Source organism: Equus przewalskii, chromosome 14 (genome assembly GCF_037783145.1).
Source record: "Equus przewalskii isolate Varuska chromosome 14, EquPr2, whole genome shotgun sequence".
Classification (NCBI taxonomy): Eukaryota; Metazoa; Chordata; class Mammalia; order Perissodactyla; family Equidae; genus Equus; species Equus przewalskii.
Window position 1 is genome coordinate 74,439,347 of NC_091844.1, and position 19,663 is coordinate 74,459,009.

General features: G+C 34.8%; 1 protein-coding gene across 34 annotated transcripts in view; it reads left to right on the forward strand.

Moving 5' to 3' along the window:
* Positions 1–19,663, forward strand: part of PUM2 (pumilio RNA binding family member 2) — a 93,948-nt gene that overhangs the window by 59,383 nt on the left and 14,902 nt on the right. For 20 of the 34 annotated variants that reach the window (XM_070573220.1, XM_070573232.1, XM_070573216.1 and 17 more), the window contains 3 exons: positions 97–333; positions 16,313–16,580; positions 17,896–18,025. In XM_070573220.1, the coding sequence (XP_070429321.1) occupies positions 97–333; positions 16,313–16,580; positions 17,896–18,025 (635 nt within the window). The remainder of the gene's footprint in view (positions 1–96; positions 334–16,312; positions 16,581–17,895; positions 18,026–19,663) is intronic. The other 14 variants (XM_070573238.1, XM_070573229.1, XM_070573225.1 and 11 more) reach the window with 1 other exon arrangement.

A 19,663-nucleotide genomic window follows, 5' to 3' on the forward strand; every position in this document is an offset into this window, starting at 1 on the left:
TTGTGATCACTTCTGTTATTTCCCAGCAAGAGTTGGGGATAGGTTTTATTCAGTTAACACTGTATGTAATTAGGGTTTTTTTTATTTCTTCTTCAGTTGGCAGTTCTGCAAGTAGTAGTGCCACAAGGAGAGAGTCTCTATCTACTAGCTCTGACTTGTACAAAAGATCTAGTAGCAGCCTAGCACCCATAGGGCAGCCATTTTACAATAGTCTGGGATTTTCCTCCTCTCCAAGTCCAATAGGCATGCCTCTGCCAAGCCAAACTCCAGGACATTCACTTACGCCACCGCCATCACTTTCATCACATGGATCCTCATCCAGTTTGCATTTAGGTAAAAAAAAACCAAAACCCTTTTTATTTGTATGTATACATGTAAGTGTGTTTGTGTGTGTGTTTATGATATATGTAAAATATTTAATGTTGGATAAAACATGCCAAATTGCTTTTGCTTTTAGATATTAGCCTTTTGAAAAAGTTCTACTTCTGTGAAAATTCAAAGTGAGGGTCTAATATACAGAAAGGTAAAGACCCCTATTGTATCTTATGTTTCTTTTATGAAATACCGTGGTGTGTTTTTTCTTGTCTGTGCTTTTGATTTGTGTGTGTTTTAGATCATTTGAAAAGTCAACTATTTATATAGGATAGTGAAAGAGAAATTTCACTATCAAAAGTTTTTGCACACCAAAATAAAAACATTAGTCACATAGGTATCAAATTTTAAATAATTTAGTTTAGTAAATGGTTTTTGCTTTGGCCTCTGAATGCCTGGCCATTTTACCAAAGGGTTATATCAGGGTATATGAATTTAGTGTGTTTGTGAGTTAGAGAATCTTATGGGTTTGATCCATATACTTCTCTTACTTTTGAATATGTTGTCAGTTTAAGAAAAAAAATGTTTTAGGCTTGTCGTTGTACCCTTGAAGTTGGAGCATTTAGAACTTTTGTTTATATCTGTATATTAAAATTGCCCCCCCCCAAGATTATGGAATTGGTGGTTACCTTTTTCCCCCTCTCTGAGAAGTATTTATTCATGTAGTTAATGGTATATTTTGAAGGGTTTTTGGATATCAGAGGCTGTGTATGAATCCCTTTCTCTCCAAAGAAAGTGTTTCTTTAAAATTAGGTTTTGGATTTTTGTAATCCTAGTTACTTCAACTAAAACTGAGGGATTCTATTGCTGATTTTTATGTGCTTGGAAAGATTTAAATCAGCTTGCAATTTAAAAAGTAATGTTCCTTTTGTAAGCAGATATACATTAGTGATGATGTTTGACCCCCCCCATCATAAAGGTATAGCTTTTTTTCCTAAAGCACATTAATATAGTAAGTGTCCACATAATAAATGTTCTCTTTTGCAGTGATCATCATTTAGATTTATATCATTGCAAAGTGGGCTAGATTTCTTTTTAAAGACCGGTCCTTCACCCCAAATTCTGACCCTTTGCTCTTTTGGGGATATGGAATATATACAACCAGTTAATTTATTTGGGCGGGGCCCTAAGATCTGCTTTGCAACTCTATTTGTGTAAACTTAGTCAGTTTTTAGCCTAACACCTTCCTTCATTTATCATCTTTTCTTCTTAGTCACAGGAGCTACTCAATTCCTGATTTCTATTATTTCTCTTTAGGCCCACTCCCACTACCCCCATATGACATGCCTTTGAAACTTTGAAATGGACACAGAAATTTGGAACATAACAAATCTAATAGACCTTTCATAATAGTTTTGTGTTTTATTTGTTAAGATTATATTTGTCATGTCCTGTCATTTTTCATAGGTAAGTTTCAGATCAGATTTCTGTGAACTGTTACTGCCTATGTTGTGCTTTAGAAAGTCTGTATAAATGGCATTAAATATTCTACGTAGCTTGCTTAGAAATTGGATTATAAATGACTTTTTAGATGTCTCTATAATTAAACAGCAACCTAAATATTTTTCTTTAGACTGTAAGGAATCCAGCCATATAGATGCTTAGGGAAGGAATTCTAGTCAGTTATGAGAAATAATCATTTCGTACCCATAGTTAAACTCCTTAGTTTAGCTTCAGTTTGAAATCTGCTATTTTAATACAGTTCTAATTGGAATTTTCTGTAGATTATTTTCTTTTGTGGAATGCCCCCCCCCCACCCCCCCCAATTTCTGTTAGCTTTAGTTGTAGTATGACTGGCAAAATTGTTAACAAGGAAGAATACACCCTGCCAGGTTGAAAATAATTCAGTAGATTTCATAAATTTACTCTTTGCATAGTGTTCATGGAAATAATCCTTTGCTTTCCTGTGATCAGATCACAGTGGAAAACGTAAATGCTCTCTGGTCTAAAAAAAGTTTTTATATTGTATATGTTTGAAGTGGATTTCTTCATGAATCACGTTATCGAGGCTGCTGATTTATAAAATACCTGTGGAAATTAATTTGCATATCCTTTTTAAAAAATAATCTTAGCCCACATATTAAAAATATGAGATAAAGATGAATTCTCAGTTTCACTAGAATTGGTTGGAATGAATTAGTTCTAAGTTATTTTCTTGTGAGATTTTAAGACATGTAACCATTATCATCATTGACAGGCCTTGATATCTATATTCTTGAAGGATTAAATATATTACTTAACTTTTTTTTTTACCAACTCACTCTCTGCTCATCCTAGTTTTTTGATTCACAGAAAAAGCCTACTAGCAACATTGTGTGCTTCTGGCTTTCCAAAAAAAGATGGTTCATTTTTTAAAGTACTTGTCATTTGATCAACATAAGTATTTTTTAGCAAGGTGACTAGTAGTCATTTCACTTAAAGAACAAGTATTTCTGTTGATAGGTTTTGACTGTTCATTTTTTATAAACTAAAATATTTTTAAGATTTTTAACCTTGTTACTTTTTTAATATATTGAAGTCAGAAACATGAAAAAAAAGTTGTATTCTTCCATTTTCTGGTATGAAATTTCTAAGAGATAGAGATTCCTTTTTTTTACACAACTATAACCACAATATCATTATAGTATCTTTTAAAATTAATAATTTTTCATTACTCTAATTTACCTGATTGACTTAAATGTCTTCTTATAGTTGCTTTATTTGAATCGGTGTCCAAATAAGGTCCATACATTGCATTTATTTGATATATCTTTTAATATGAAACTATTTTCATATTTCATTTAAATAGAATTAAATCTAGGGGCTTGGTCTGATTGATTGGTCTGGTTTGTTGTTTTTTCAAGATGTGGTTCTGTATTCTTTCTGGGGCACTGTATTAGGAGACACATGTCTGGTTGTCTCCATTGTGAGGTTGTCAGCCTGATCCACCCAATGGCTTTAGCAGCCTTTGATCATTGCCTAAATATTTCTTCAGAGGATGGAAAACGGTGGTACTCTAATTCTGTCGTTCCTTCCTGTCTTTATTTGCTGGAACTTTTCTATAAAAAAAGAACTTTCCCTCATCAATTGTGAGGTGGTTACCCTGAAATATAGTTCATTTGGAGTCAGGATAATACTGGATCTCTTTTCCTTTATTTTCTGTCACTGAGAATGAGTTGATGCCCTAGCAACTTCTAAAGGTGACTTAGTTTTTTTAAATCATCTTCATTACCTGTACATCGATGGATTTGTGGATAATTAGTATGTCCATTGCAGTCTTCAAGACATCAGTTTTATACCTTTTTTGATCCTAAAATTTTACCATCTCTGGCCATTTGGAGCCCCTTCACATTGGCTCATGTATTGACTACGGATTTTTAAAAGCAGCACTTAAATTATTGGAGGTCAGCAAAACAAGTGGAGAACAAGAAGGAAAAAGAAGGACTTTAAGATTAGTGGTTTTTATCTTGACTGTAAAAGAGCAGTGTCAAATTCTGGGCTTCAGGTTCAGCACTGAATATTAAGGGAATTATTTTCTCATGTTTTATTGAGATGTAGCGATGGCAAAAACCCTTCTACCTGCAGTTGTTTCTTTAGTCATTCTCTCTGATAGAGTCAGCATCTTATTTCAAGATACTTCACTCCCTGTGAAAGGACATTAAATATTTCCAGCTATTGTTTTATTCTTCTACTTGGACCTAGCTAACCGTTTCTTTTTTTCCTTTCTTTTTTCTTCTTGTAGTAAACTTTTAAAATGTGATAGTGGTTTCTGGTTTACTCTAATCTTTATGCTCATACTAATTGATGTGGAACTTCTTGGGTATAAAACAGCATTCTGTGTTTTTATTTAACTTAGGGCTTGACAAGCGAACAAGTTCGTTTTTTAACTGGCTTATTGGTCTCTTAAGAAAAGGGTACTAAAAAGTGTAATGCAAGCTTTGAACTCAGTGAAATTAGTTTATTGAAAGGTGGCTATTAGTTCTTAAGATTCATTAATGTCGTGTATTCAGTAATCAAATAGTGCTTTAGCTTGCTGTGGATTAGAAAACTTTATAACCTGTCTTCTCTCTTAGTCACAGAAAATTTTATATTAAGTATAGACAGGATAATACTAACTTTCAGGATCATTTTTCCTGTTAAGTAGTAATTACATCTGTTAAAATTGCTGACCCCTGGCAGTTTTAGTCAGTCACTTCTCTTAGAGTGAAATGTTTAAGAATTAAATCGAGTATGGCCAAATTGGTTGTAAGTTTATGTGTGATTTTTCTGAGTTTTACATAGGGTCCTTAAAGCAGAAAACAGTATAAATTGTTTTGAAACTTTCACTGAAAATACTGTTATCCTTGAAGTAGTAAGTTCCTAACTGAATAGCATTTGATAGTTTTCTAAAGCACCTTCATATTCATTATTTGATTTCATCCTAATTGTTAACATAGCCTGATTGAGTGATAAACCATTAAAGATGAGAAAATTACAGGTCATATGAGCCCAAGAGACTTGCCCAAACCAGTAAATGACAGAACTGAGGCTAGAACACCGTTCTGACTCCTGATACTATCCTTGCTTTTTCTGTTATGCTATTGTGTAATAAACTGGACAGTTTTTCAAGGTGTGTAATTAATAATATTCTATTGAGCCTCTCAGAAACTGTTTACCTCACAATGGCATAGGTGATATGTTTTTTTAGGTTGTATGTAAGATTACTAGATTTCCAGATCCCTTTCTCAATTTATTTATTTGTCTAAACATTTTTAAAGTCTAAATATCTACTCCATGAAATAAGAATGTTAATCATAAGGCAGGTGACTCGGTGACTAGCTAGAGAACAGCATATCCAGCTCTCAACAGAATGTTATTTATAGGTTCTCATGGTGATATAAATTAAAGCACTGCCTCAACCCTTTGGTGTACCTAAAAGTCATTTATTAGTTGATGAGTATGAAATATGTGGTGAAGAAATTCTAAAATTATACTATTTTGTGGAGGAATTCATTATTTTATTATTTTATGGTTTGTTTCTGTATATAAGTTTATTGATTTTAGTTCTAGTTTGAGGCGCAGTGATTAATTTTTGCCCTTATGTTTTACTCCTTATCCTTTAATAATATTATCTGTGACTTTGTGGTGCTAATGACTGAGAATGTTTTCACCAGTTAATTCACTTAAGACAATCTCAGATTTAGAGCTAGAAAATACTTAATCTGATTCAGTGTTTCAGCATCAGAATCACTTGGAGTGCTTGTGTAAAATAGCTAATATGAGGAGGTAAACAATTTGGAAATGTGTGGCAACAGTTTTTCCTTGTCACAATGATTTTGGGGATTCTGTTGATGTTAAATACCCAACAGCCAGATGCTAAACTTTCCTTAAAAAAAAGGAATTATCCCACTGAAATTTCCAGTAGCACCTACATGGAGAGAGACGCTTTGGAAAGAAGGCGTTCATGGTTTACATGCAACTTTACTGCACTTCACGCTTTCTTTTTAACTCCTGATATTTGGATCCCTGTGTGTTCACATGAGCCTTTGACCTTTTTCCCCATCATGTCCCTAATGCATATTTTTTCTTCCTACCTTTTTTCCTTCCATTGACCTGAACTCTGCTTGCCATAACATATTTTAAATTGTTAGAATAAAGCTTATAAGATCAGAGACAGAAAACAGAAAAGTCTGAGCTCTTTTTGTATATGTTCTTAAATGCCTTGTTCCCTTGATAGGAATTTTGCAAATGGGAGCTTTTTCTTTTTTTTAATTTGCTGGCTGTAATTCTGTATATCATTATTTACTGTCATTTTATTTTCCTTTTTATTTGTTGGCCCTACCTTTCCTTCACATTTGCTTTTTAGCTCCTCAGATGTTTCTCTACTTTTTCCTTCTTACTCAGATAGCAAGTAAATCTTCGTGTGCCTTGAAAATTCTTTCAATCTACCAAGAAGTCACCTAGAATTTACATCATTGCACTGTTTATACACTAAGTAATGTACGTTAAGTAAATGTAGGATAAAAAATAGCTTTTAAAATATAGACAAATGTGCTTCATGAGAGCTCTGCAACTTCAGCCAAAAACCTTCAAAAATGAAAGCAGCATGTGTCTCATGGCGTGACACTGAAAATTGACTTGTATCTTGTAATTTGAGAGTATTTGCACGTGAGACTGTTTCCTTGTGGTGTACCCAGGAATAAGTCCAGTGTAAGAAGGGCAGGTCTTTACACTGTAAAGTATAAAACACTGACAGAAGTTAAAAAAGACAAATAAATGGAAAGACACATCATGTTTGTGGGCTGAAAGACTCAATATTATAAATATACCAACTTCTAGCTGATGTATAGGTTTAAGCACAATCTCAGTAAGAATTTTACAGCCTTGGGGCCGGCCCAGTGGCGCAGCGGTTAGATCCGCATGTTCCGCTTCTGTGGCCCAGGGTTCGCTGGTTCGGATCCCGGGTGCGGACATGGCACCGCTTGGTAAGCCATTGCTGTGGTAGGTGTCCCACATATAAAATAAAGGAAGATGGGCATGAATGTTAGCTCAGGGCCAGTCTTCCTCAGCAAAAAGAGGAGGGTTGGCAGCAGATGTTAGCTCAGGGCTAATCTCCCCCCCAGCCTTTTTAAAGAAATTGACAAGCTGATTTAAATAATGTAAATGAAAAAACAGAGCCAGGAATAGTCAAGACAATCTTGAAGAATAAAATTAGAGAATTTAATAACTTTGCCAGGTATCAAAATGTATTATAAAGCTACAGTAACTAAAATTGTATTGGCACGAGGGTAGATAAATAGACCAGTGGAATAGAATAGTGGATCCAGAAATAGATCTACTCACTTAGTTACCTGATTAGTGGCCAAGGTACCACTCGATTGTATTTGGCAAGGGTGGTCTTTTCAGTAAGTTGGACTCGATCAATTGAATATCCAAATGGAGAGAAATGAAATTTGACGACTCTTTCATACTACACACACCCAAACACAAATTTCATTCTCAAATTAAGTAACCTGCTTATAGTCATGAAGTGTGTAAGGAACAAAAATTTTGAGCCCCAGTTTGTCTGGCTCATTCCGTGGTGTCACACTGCTTCAAAGAATGCTTTTATTTCTGTCTAATATCTATCTGAATAAATAAAGGGTCTTTTCCTGTTCCTATGTCTAGAATTTTTGTCAACTTTTTATAAAATTCTGGCAAGATAATAATTTTTAGCCTATTGTGAGTTAGTGGGAAAAGTGAGTTTTTGAATTTCAATATGTTGGTCTCTTTATGGGTTTTCACCTGGTGTAACAATTGACCTTTAATCCATATTAAATACTTTTTACCTCAAAGATCTCGTAAAATATTTTATTACTAACTTTTAAATTAAAGCTGATCAGATAAGGATCTTCTTTATGTGATATTTTACGAATATTTTAAATAGAAAAGTAACAAGCTTAATTTATACTGAGACTGATCCCTGTTTTATGTTTCTCTTTTGTATTTGTTTTATTGGCCTCCATTTTAGAATTGCTGTGTCTGATCAGAATTTTTACGTACTAATTCATTCAACCAGTATTGAATTACCTACATGCCACACTGTTTGCATTGGAGATAGAATGTTGAAGGAAAAAAATACTATCCCTACCCACCATCATCAAATTTATAGTTTTGTGGTGAATACAGACAAGTAAACCAGCAGTTACAGTATGATTGTAATGCTTATTGCCTTATTGCACTTCATTTAATAATTCCATTTTATGAGAACATAATGATTGTCTTCACTAGAATTATCTTTTCTTCATGATTTTTTTGGGCCAAATTTACCACAGGTTGGGTATATTAGAGTTGCTTCTGAGTTTATTTTCCCCACTAAATTAGAAGCAAGAAAGCCCAGACCTTTCTTTACAGCTTCAAGAGTATTCGGATCCCAACAGATGTTTGGGTAATTGAATTTGAGTGATTTTGTTTCTTTATGTTTTATTGATTAATCTGTTCTTGGACACTGGCTACTATATTGGTTAAAAAATTATTTTACTGCCTACGTAGATCTCTACATTAAAGCATTATTTGGGTACTCCCAATCAGTGTTCTTCTCTGATCAGTGTGTTAGGATCATACTCTTTAGAATATTACGCTTTGAAAAGTTTTATGACGGTCATTTGTGGAGTTTTTGTTTGTTTTGGTTTTTCAATTTTTTGATTTGGGGGTGGATTTTTTTTTAATTTTTCTGCGTCAAATGCATCTTTCACGGTAACTTACCAGTTCGCCCCTCTTCCCAGCATCATAACAACCCCATCAAGACAGAAAATAAGTGTGCCTGTAATGTTTGTCTAGGATCAAAATTATTCTCCTCAGTATTCGTAATTTATGAAGCAAACCTTAAGATTGTGTAAATCCTTTTTATTAGTTGTGATTTAAGAGAAAAATCCCAGCTCCTACAGTTTTCCTTTACCTATCAGAAAAGGCAGCTGGCTATGAAATCTCAGCAGGAATATTCAAAAGAAAATGCAAATATAACCTGATAATTTATTAACTTTCACCAAAGGTATTAACCAGAGAAAAGAATTCAGGTCAAATCTGAGAGGGTGATTTAAGATATACAGGGAAATGCTTTTGCTCACATGTTTATCTTAGGATTTCACTCCACTACATATTGTTTTTGGAAAGTGGGTAGTTTTCACTAAAGATATAAGATTCAGGCACTTTTTGAAACCATACGAAAACTAGCCTTTTTGATGGAATAGTGGAAATTGGCAAGGTGAGTTAGTGAGAGAAATGATGTACTAGTCTGCAGACTATGCAGTTCGTATGTTTAAAAACTCAGTCTATTTAAATGCTCTTTGACAAGTGAGGGAAGATTATTAAATATTTTCTATGGTGATGGCCTCCCTCTTGCCTTTATATTTTTTAAAAGTTTAAGCAACTAGAGGCTAAAAGGTAAGATTACCTAATTGCTTTTAGAAAAATATTACAGGCAATAGAAATGAAAACAACACATTTTTACTTTGGTTTGTAGTTTGCATCTAACGTTTGCTTACATATTGTCATAAAATGTACGAATTTAGGATAGCACACTTGACATGGTTTTCGCTTTTTATATTAGCCTGTTAAAATGATGTGGAAGATTATGCTTTTAACTAGAATCACATTAGTTTTTAAACTCATTGAAGCCCTAGTCTTTCCCCAGTAAAATTTTTGTCTTTGTGTGGCAAATATATAGTTAATAATAATTAGAAAAATTCTATGTGGTTTATGCCCTGTGCAACCTCAAGCATATCACAGATTTGAGAATGGCTTGTATGGCATTAAATGTTCATAAGATATAGCAGAGTATAACTGAAAGCTTTAAGTGAATTATTCAGATGCAATAGTGAAAAAAACCCAACCTCTGATTATTAGCTATGCGTCCTTGAATAAGGTATTTAGATTCTCTAAGCCTATTGTGTCACAACTAAAATAGAGATAATATCTTTGTCTCCTAGGGTTGTAAGAGGATAACATATGTATTAGTTTTCTAGGGCTGCTGTAACAAATTAGTACAACTAGGTGGCTTAAAACAACAAATTTATTGTCTCACTGTTCCGAAGACGAGAAGTCAGATCATGTGTCAGCAGGGCCATGCTCCCTTTGGAGGCTATAGAGGACAGTCCTTCCTTGCCCCTTCCTAGCTTGTGGTTGCTGACAATCCTTGGTATTCCTTGGCCAGTAGATGCATCACTCCTATCTCCGCCTTCATTGTTACATGGCATTCTCCCTGTGTGTCTCTCTCCTATTTTCTTCCTCTTATAAGGACACCAGTCATTGGATGAGAGCCCAACCTAATCCAGCATGACCTCATTTTAACTTGATTATATCTGCAAAGACCCTGTTTCCAAATAAAATCAAATGCACAAGTACCAGGAGTTCAGAGTTGAACATCTTTTTGGGGAGACACAATCCAACTCGCTATAGTCTAGTCCCCCCAAATTTATATTTGACCCACATGCAAAATACATTCAGCCCATCCCGTCATCCCCAAGAGTCTTAACCCATTCTAGCATCAGCTTGAAGTCCAAAAATCTCATCTAAATATCAACTGAAAAAAGTCCCAAATTTCGTCTTCTAAATCAGATGAGAATCTGGATATGGTTCATCCCGGGGCAAAATTCCTCCCCATCTGTGAACTTATGAAACCTAGAAAACAAGTTATCTGCTTCCAAAATACAGTAGTGGGACTGTTATACAATAGACATTCCCATTGCAAAAGGGAGAAATTGAAAGGAATAAAGGGTTTAACAGTCCCAAGCAAGTCTGAAACCTGGTAGGGCAAATTTCATGTGGTTTCAAGACCTGAGAATAATCATCTGTGGCTAGTTTCTCTGTCCTCTGGATCTGCTGGGGCATCAGCCCCACCCCTCTGGGCTCTGCATCTGTGGCTCTCCTTTTGGAGTCGTTCTTCTTCATTTTGTCCCTTCTCTGTCCCTTTCAGTCCAGGCTGGCAGTATTTCTACTGATAAAAATTCTCAAAACATTGTCAGTCTTCCGTTAAGGTCAAGGGGATGTCCAGCCACACCCATTGGCTCTGTTTCCTCAGCACTCTGTCTTGGTAAGCTAAGACTTTTCCAAATCATCAAGTGCTGATTTTCTTTTGCTTAACAGTTCCTTCTTCAAATTATCTTTTTCTCTCTCTCTCTCTTTTTTTTTTTTTTTCTTTTTACCATAAGCAACTAGGAGAAACCAGGCCACACCTCCAGCACTTTGCTTAGAAATCTCCTCAGCTCAATATCTTTTATCGCACAAGTTCTGCTTTCCACCCAACATAACTCATTTCCGCCGAGTTTTCTGCCACTTTGTAACAAGGATTGTCTTTCCTTCAGTTCCCAAAACACGTGACCTCACTTGGAGCGTGTTTAGCATTCGTATTTCTAACATCGTTCATGACAATGTATGTGTTAAGACAATAGAAATTTTCTTTGTTGTGCCCCTCACATCTGTCTGAGCCCTCACCAGAACTGCCTTTAATATCCATGTTTCTCTCAAATACCTCTTGAAGGCAGTCTAGGCTTTTTCTGTTATGTACATTGAAATTCTTCCAACCTTTACCCATTATGCAATTCCAAAGTCACTTCCACGTTTTTAATTATTTGTTCATAGTAGCACCTTACTCTCAGTACCAAAATCTATTAGTTTCCTAGGGCTGCTGTGGCACATTGCCGCAGCTGAGTGGCTTAAAACAAACAGGACAAACTTTTGTAGGGGGGCACTGTTCAACACAGTACAGCATTTTAAGCAAAGTTTACTATCTCAGTGTCCAATAAAGAATGCTCAATAAATGCTAGCTGCCTTTGCCCTCATTGTGTACAGGAGGATAACAAGGCCATATTAATGTGCAGATACTAGGGTAAGTTAGGCTCATAGATAGTTTGCCTTTTTGTTTCTCAAAATAATACATGCTGTGGACCCTCAGGGTCTAGCAAATAGTATCAGCTATGAATATTAAGTCATTAAATGGACTTTCTAAAGTAGATAAAGAAACTGATGATGTTGAACACATAAAACCTATTTAAAATGAAATGTAGAACTCAGGACAAAGGTCTGACCAATGTTGTCCTTTGAAAAACTGCAACTTTTAATATTGGAAATATGTAAACCAATATCCCAAAATTATTCATGTGCATATTGAGAAGCGCTGCTCTGAAGTCTTTTTCCCCACTAAAGTCTAGCAACATGCTGTTACAGTCTGTTATGAATGTTCCATATACTTCTTTTGAAAAGTGAACAGAGAAAAAATACTGAACTGGAATATACTAAGTGTACCTATTTATAGACTAGAACTAAAGTTATGCCATAAAATAAAGTAGTCTGTCCTCGTTTTAGAATTTTTCCAGCTACTCATCCTGTATCATTTGTTCTTTGCCTACTCCAACCAACCAGTCATCTTTGATTATCACCTTACTGTTTCTTGAGCTTTCCAGAGAAACAGATTCTGCCTAGTAGCCAGTATGTTGTACCCTTTACCGGACACCAGATCTACTTGGATTACCATTCTTACTTGAAATTAGTAGTTGACAACCTGCTAAAATGAAACCTTAAATTATCTTGATTCTAATTCATTAGCCTCTAAACTTGGCTATCAGAATAACCTTCAAGTGGATTTTTTAAATAAAAATTATCCACCAAGGGTAGTTCAGCAGGTGTTGAATAAGGCTCAGGAACCTGTAGTTTTAAGAGAATACACAGGTCTGAAAGACAGGTTAAGGAGCTCTCATTCCAAATCCCTGGGAGGTAGCAAATAATGAAAAGTAAAGACAAGTTAAGTTTATTTATTTTGTAATTGTTACATTGTTTTTCCCAGTATTTTTAAATCTTTTTGATTTCTGGTATTTAGTAGGAAAGGATTCTAAGCAGACTTCTCAAGGAAATTAATGAAAACTTATAAAATCGTACTATTTCTACTAGTATAATTGTGAGGTGTTTGCCTTCATTCAGTTGTCATGAATGAACTTGAAAGATACCTATGTGAATAACGTAAGGGGCAGCACACTATTGTGTGATAAGCTCTGGCCTAAGAGTCCTGGCTAACTAGCTATATGTCACATCACTTTTGGACCATAGTGACTTCATCTCTGAAATCATGGTACAGATCTCCATGTCCTGTAAACTCTTATTCCAGTAATGATTAAGAAGTGGTAAATGGCAGGGGGATGTCGCTGATGAAGGGACTGTTATCCCTTTAACACATTTGGTACAGAGCACATCTGCTTTTAGACAACCAGTTGTCGTGGTATGAATATAGATGACGTGTTTGTTTGTCTATTTGTTTTTAACTAATTTTGGAACAATTTCAGACTTACAGGAATGTTGTAACACGAATACAAAAAATTTTTATCATACTCTTCACTCAGATCTCCAAATGTTATTTTACCACATTTCCTTTATCATTTTTCTCCCTCCCCCTCTCTGCATCTCCCTGTCCCCTCAGACCCATTTTTTTTTTCCTGATACCTCTGAAAGGAAGTTGCAGACATAATGTCCCTTACTCATAAATATATCAGTGTATGTTTCCTGAAAATAAGGACATTTTCTTATATAATCACAATTATCAACGTTGGGAAATTAACAGTGATATATTACTGTCACATCACCTTTGTCCAAACTTTGCCAGTTGTCTCACAGATGTCTTTTAAAACCAGAAAGGGGGAGAGAGAGGAGGGCAACTGCTTGATTTGGAGGCTCACATGGGACATTCGTCATAGCTCTTTACTCTTCCTTAATCTTGAACTATTTCTCAGTCTTTTATGACCTCAACATTTTTGAAGGGTATAGGCCAGTTGTTTTGTAGAATGTCCCTCAATCCCAAAACAGGTTTTGTTTTTGTTTTTGTTTTTTTTTAAGGAAGATTAGCCCTGAGCTAACATCCGCTTCCAATCCTCCTCTTTTTTGCTGAGGAAGACTGGCCCTGAGCTAACATCCGTGCCCATCTTCCTTGACTTTATATGTGGGACGCCTACCACAGCATGGCTTGCCAAGCAGTGCCATGTCCTCACCCGGGATCTGAACCGGCGAATCCCGGCCTGCTGAAGCAGAACGTGCAAACTTAACCACTGCGCCTCTGGGCCGGTCCCCCAAAACAAGTTTTAGAAGACATTCTTTAATGTTTAGACAATCAAATTTAAAATGTTTAATGTACCTTCTACATTGTGTTTTAAATGCTTATTTAATTAGTTTGTAAGGAAAGGAATGTATCCTGCCCTGAGTGAAATTAATTTTTTCAGTTTTATAAATGAAAATAGTAGTCTTGTAGAACTGAAATTCCAGGATTTTTTAAACTCAGAGCAGTTTAGCGTAATTAGACATTTTAAGTTGTTAAAGAGTGCATCAGGAGTTTGGATTTAGGAATTGATAGAATGTAATCATAGGATATCTAGACCTGGGAGAAATTCCCATTGAATACTGATAGGACTACTTGGAAGATGCCAAATAAAATTGGCATAGTCATTTCCTGGGGTAAGTATGTATTTCGAATTTGGTGTTGAAAATCTTTGCACATTAAGGATAAAGAGGTAGGATTAAGCCTTATGTTTGAGATAATGATAAGCTGATACAGAGATAGTTATGACTAAGAGGGGGAGAAGAGAATAATTAGGATACTATTAGGAAATTTGTGTGAGAAATAGATTTGGAATAATGACTTGAAAACTAGGCTGAAGAATTTAGAGGATATACTGTAGCAGGATGCTGTAGGTTTTTAGCATAAAGTGACATCATCAAAGTGGCCTTTGAACAGCAAAATATAATTATTGTTTGTGAAAACAGATTGGAATGGTAAGCAGAACATCCCTGCCCTACAAAAAGGTTAAAAGAATTGTTAGACTCGAATTGGCTACTGGTCAGTTATTGTTGTGAACAGTTGATGGAACTATAGAAATAGAAATAATAGTAGGGGACTAAAAGGCCTAATAGTAGTGAGGAAATTAAGACAGTATTAAAACACTGAATTCTTCCATGTTTTAGATTTTTCATACATGAGCACTGAGAAAGGTAGAACTGGAACAAACATGAGAATGTGATGTTTAGTGATTTGAGCGTAGAAAATGACTTGTTAAATTACGCACTTTAAGGAAAGACATTACAGAACTGCACCTTAGGCAGTACAGCATTCATGAATATTTATTGTGTACCTGTCAGACATTGTTTTAGGCACCAGGTCTCTATCTAGCATGTAGGTAAATGTAATTTTATGGCACTTACATTGGAAAAGGGGCTGAGGATTCAAATAAACAATAATATATGTAATATACTGGATGATGGGAAATTCAGTGAAGAAAAATAAAGCTAGGGCAGTGGAGACTGAAAGTAAGAGAGGAATGGTCTAACCCAATTCACTCTCCAGGATTATAACTCTTTTACTGCTCCTTGTTCCTGTAACTCTTTTGGCCTGTAATGCGTCTGTATAACTTTGCACTGACAGTGTGTCCTTGGCATCATCTGTACCCTGTGGCCTGGATTGTATATATAGCACTACTCTACATAGGGGTGGTATATAATAGCGTAACGCTGATGGTGGATTTTGTTTATCTGAACTACTAAGTCTGCATTTTACAATTTTCTATACATTTTTCTTTTTTAAAAGGACACTGTCAAGTACTTCTAAACAGTTATTTGTAATAAGAACAATTTCCTGCTTGTATTTATTTTTGTTTCTATTGACTGTCCTTTAATTTTCTTGTTTGGAATGAAATATAAGTTAAAGAGGCTTTTTATTCATTTGTCTTAAATGGTCAGTATTAAAGCTCTAAGAATAATAAATGCTGTTCATTACTACTAATTTTTGTCTGTAAAATAGCGTTTTACAGAGAGATTTTTTAAATAAATTTTTAAATATTTTAATATAATGTATATTTGGATTTATTATCTAATGTGAGTTTTTTTAACTTCAGAAGTTAATCAGTGAGTTAACTAAGAAGTAGTTTTTCTTTACACAGAAGTATATACAACGTGATGCGTTTTTTTATATATTCCAGAAAAGTACAGATTTAGCCCTTAGTGTTCCATTAACACTGCGAGTAAATTTCAGTGGCTTGAAATCTGAGTTTGCTAGCTATTTGTACCTTGCTTGTTAATGTAACTTAAAATTGTGTTGGTGGTTTCAGTATTCTGGTGTTGAAGTATGTATGACATTAGTAGTTATAATTATTTTTTAAACTAAGCTTCCAAGAACCAATAAAGATTTTGTGTATGATATTAGATGTTATAATTATGTTTTAACCTAAACTGCCACGAACAAATACAGGTTTATTTTTCTCACGTTTTCTAGGCTCTTTTTTCCCTCATATCCTGTAGCCACACACATTAAGTAAATGTGTGGGGTTTTCCCTCCAATTTTAATTTGCTGTTAAACATATAGGAATTGGTGGGGTGAATATTTCTTTATTGACTGAATTTTTAGTTCAAGTAACTTTTATTTGAGGAATGACTTTGTTGAAAATATTTGCTGACCACAGCTGCTTTGTTGTAGGAGGACTGACAAATGGTAGTGGTCGATATATCTCTGCAGCACCTGGAGCGGAAGCAAAATATCGAAGTGCTTCAAGCACTTCCAGTCTGTTTAGCTCCAGCAGCCAGCTCTTTCCTCCTTCTCGGCTTCGGTATAATAGGTCTGATATTATGCCCTCTGGCCGAAGTAGATTATTGGAAGATTTCAGGAACAACCGTTTCCCAAACCTTCAACTTAGAGACTTGATTGGACACATAGTTGAGTTTTCCCAAGACCAGCATGGTTCTAGGTAGGTGATTATGATTTATGATACTTTCTACTGTGTTTTTGCCTTGCAAATTCCTACGTTATAAGAGCTAAATTTTTCTTGATTTGAATTATTTAATCAGCATAAAAATTGAAAGCTTTTTAAAAATACCCAATATGGATTATATTTTTTTCCTTCATTACATTGACTCTGAATACATTTAACTTCCTTAAATTTCCCTTTGAAAATAATGCTCTGAATTACATTTGTGGACTTAAGCATCCCTAATGTATACTTTGTCTTAAAAAAAATATCAAGGGGCCTGCCCTGTGGCCGAGTGGTTAAAGTTCTGCGTGCTCTGCTTCTTCGGCCCAGATTCGTGGGTTCGGATCCCAGGTGTGGACCTGCTCCACTCATCAGCTGTGCTGTGGAGGCATCCCACATACAAAATAGAGGAAGATTGGCACAGATGTTAGCTCAGGGTGAATCTTCCTCACCAAAAAAAATATATATATATCAAAAAACAAAGTTAAATGCTTTTGTGTTTCTTTATAGATTCGTATTCGATGTGACTTGGCTTAAATTGACACATTTCATCTTTATTTTTCTTTTTTCTTTTTTTGAAACATTTCACTTTTATAGGAAAATTTGGTGCCTTTGTATATTAAACAATACATGTACTGTAATCCTTGAGGTACATGTGAGTTAGTGGTGTCAAGATAGACCACAGAAAGGAAAATAGTAGTAGAATTCTAACATTTATTAAATTTGAGATGTTTTTTCTTTTTACAGTTTTATTTTAAGGTAAACCTGAAAGTTTTAAAAAGTAGTTTTTGATTAGATAGTTGCATACAAATCTTAACCCCTGTAGTTGAAAATTCCCTAAGAGTAGCAAATGAATCTCGTATCACTCACAGTGGCTAGCTTAGTTAGGAATTCAGTTGTGTTTGATGAATTTTATTTCTAAGTGTTTATTATGTTTTTAAAATAGATATTTAATAATATTGTATATTATGAAAAATACGTGAGTAACCAGTAAAATCTTTGTAATTTTTTCGTTGATTATAATGCAAGCAGAACTAACTTCAGAAGGACTAAACATCTTTACGTCCGCATTTTTTTTTCACTAGAAGTTATTATAAATTAAGGTGTTATAAAGAATGCTTTATAGCTTTTGTCCTTTTTGTTTTAAATTAGCTGTCCACTGTATAAAATGTGTTGGTACTATTTCTGGAAATAATTTTATTTGTGTGTATATGTGTGGGGGCAGGGCTGTATAATACTCAAGTCAGAGACAGATTTTGTAGGAGCTTGTTTCCAATGTATTGTCATGGCATTTAAAATTTTTTCCGTATAGATTCATACAGCAAAAGCTAGAGAGAGCTACTCCTGCTGAGCGACAAATGGTATTTAATGAAATTCTACAAGCAGCCTATCAGTTAATGACAGATGTTTTTGGCAACTATGTTATACAGAAGTTTTTTGAGGTAAGCACATGTATATGTTTATATATCCATCCAGCTATATGCTTAATGCTCAGAAAAGCTCTGAAGGTTGTGTAAGAGTCATTTTTATATAAAAATATATGAGCTTAGGGGAAAATATTTGCAAATCATTTATCTGATAAAGATTTTATATCCAGAATATAATAAAGAACTCCTAAAACTCAACAACAAAAAGACAACCCAATTAAAAAATGGACCAAGGACTTGAATAGACAGTTCTCCATAGAAGATAATACAGATGGCCAATAAGCACATGAAAAGAAACTCAACATCCTTAGTCATTAAGGAAATGCAAATCAAAACCACAATGACATCCTGCTTTACATCTACTAGGGTGGTTGTAATTTTTTAAAAAATGGAAAATAACAAATGTTGGTGGAGATAGGGAGAAATTGGAACCCTCATACGTTTTTGGTGGAAACGTAAAATGGTACAGCTGCTGTGGAAAAGTTTGGCAGTTTCTCAAAAAACTAAACATAAAATTACCATACATCCCAGCAATTCCTCTCCCAGGTATATAGCCAAAAAAGTTGAAAACAGGGACTCAAACAATGGTGTTCATTTCTGCATTATTCACAATAGCCAAAAGATGGAAATAACCCAAATATCAAACAGATGAATGGATTAAACAAAATGTGATATATGCATACAATAGAATATTATTCAACCATAACAAGGAATGAAGTTCTGATACATGCTACAGCATGAATGAAGCTAAGTGAAATAAGCCAGACACAAAAGGACAAACATTTTCGGGTTCCGTTTATTTGAAATATCTAGAATAGACAAATTCTGTAGAGACATAAAATAGATTAGGGCTTACCAAGGGTTGGGGGAAGACGGGAGAGGGGAGTTATGGCTTAATATATACAGCATTTCTGTTTGGGCCAATAGAAAAGATGACGTATTTTATGATACATATTTTATCACAAAAATATTTGTAAAATATGTAGGCCTGCTTTAAATGAGAAGTTTAATATTAATCCTGATTAATATTTGAAAATATAAAGCATTGGGAGTAAGTCTGAGGTGAAGCAGTTAATGAACAATAGTATCATCTTTTTTTGGTTTTGTTAGGTGGTGTTTATTTTGTCATTTAGCTAACTTTTAGTTTAGAACTAAAAATCCATCGGGGCCATCCTGGTGTCATAGTGGTTAAGTTCATGCGCTCTGCTTCGGCGGCCTAGGGTTTGCAGGTTTGGATCCTGGGCACGGATCTAGCGCTGCTTGTCCAGCTGCACTGTGCTGGCATCCCACATAAAATAGAGCAAGATTGGCACAGATGTTAGGTCAGCGTCAATCTTCCTCACCAAAAAAAACCCACCTAAAGTTCCATGTTGTAACTTAACAGGTTTCCTCCACAGTATCTGGTCTAAATGTTTGGCTCAAAAGTTCATTATATGAATGAAGAGTGAAAATGTTTACTTTAAAAGAATAACAGGTGGTTAATATGTTAAGTAACAAGGAAATTTTAGATAACATGACTTAACCGCCCAAAAAAGTAATAAAGTTATCATTTCAAGTATCTTTGGGTCTATCTTAATTAGCTTTTACCTAAATACCTCCTCCCTGCATAATTACCAAATGTGGTATTTTAAAAATAGATTCAGTAAGCTAAGA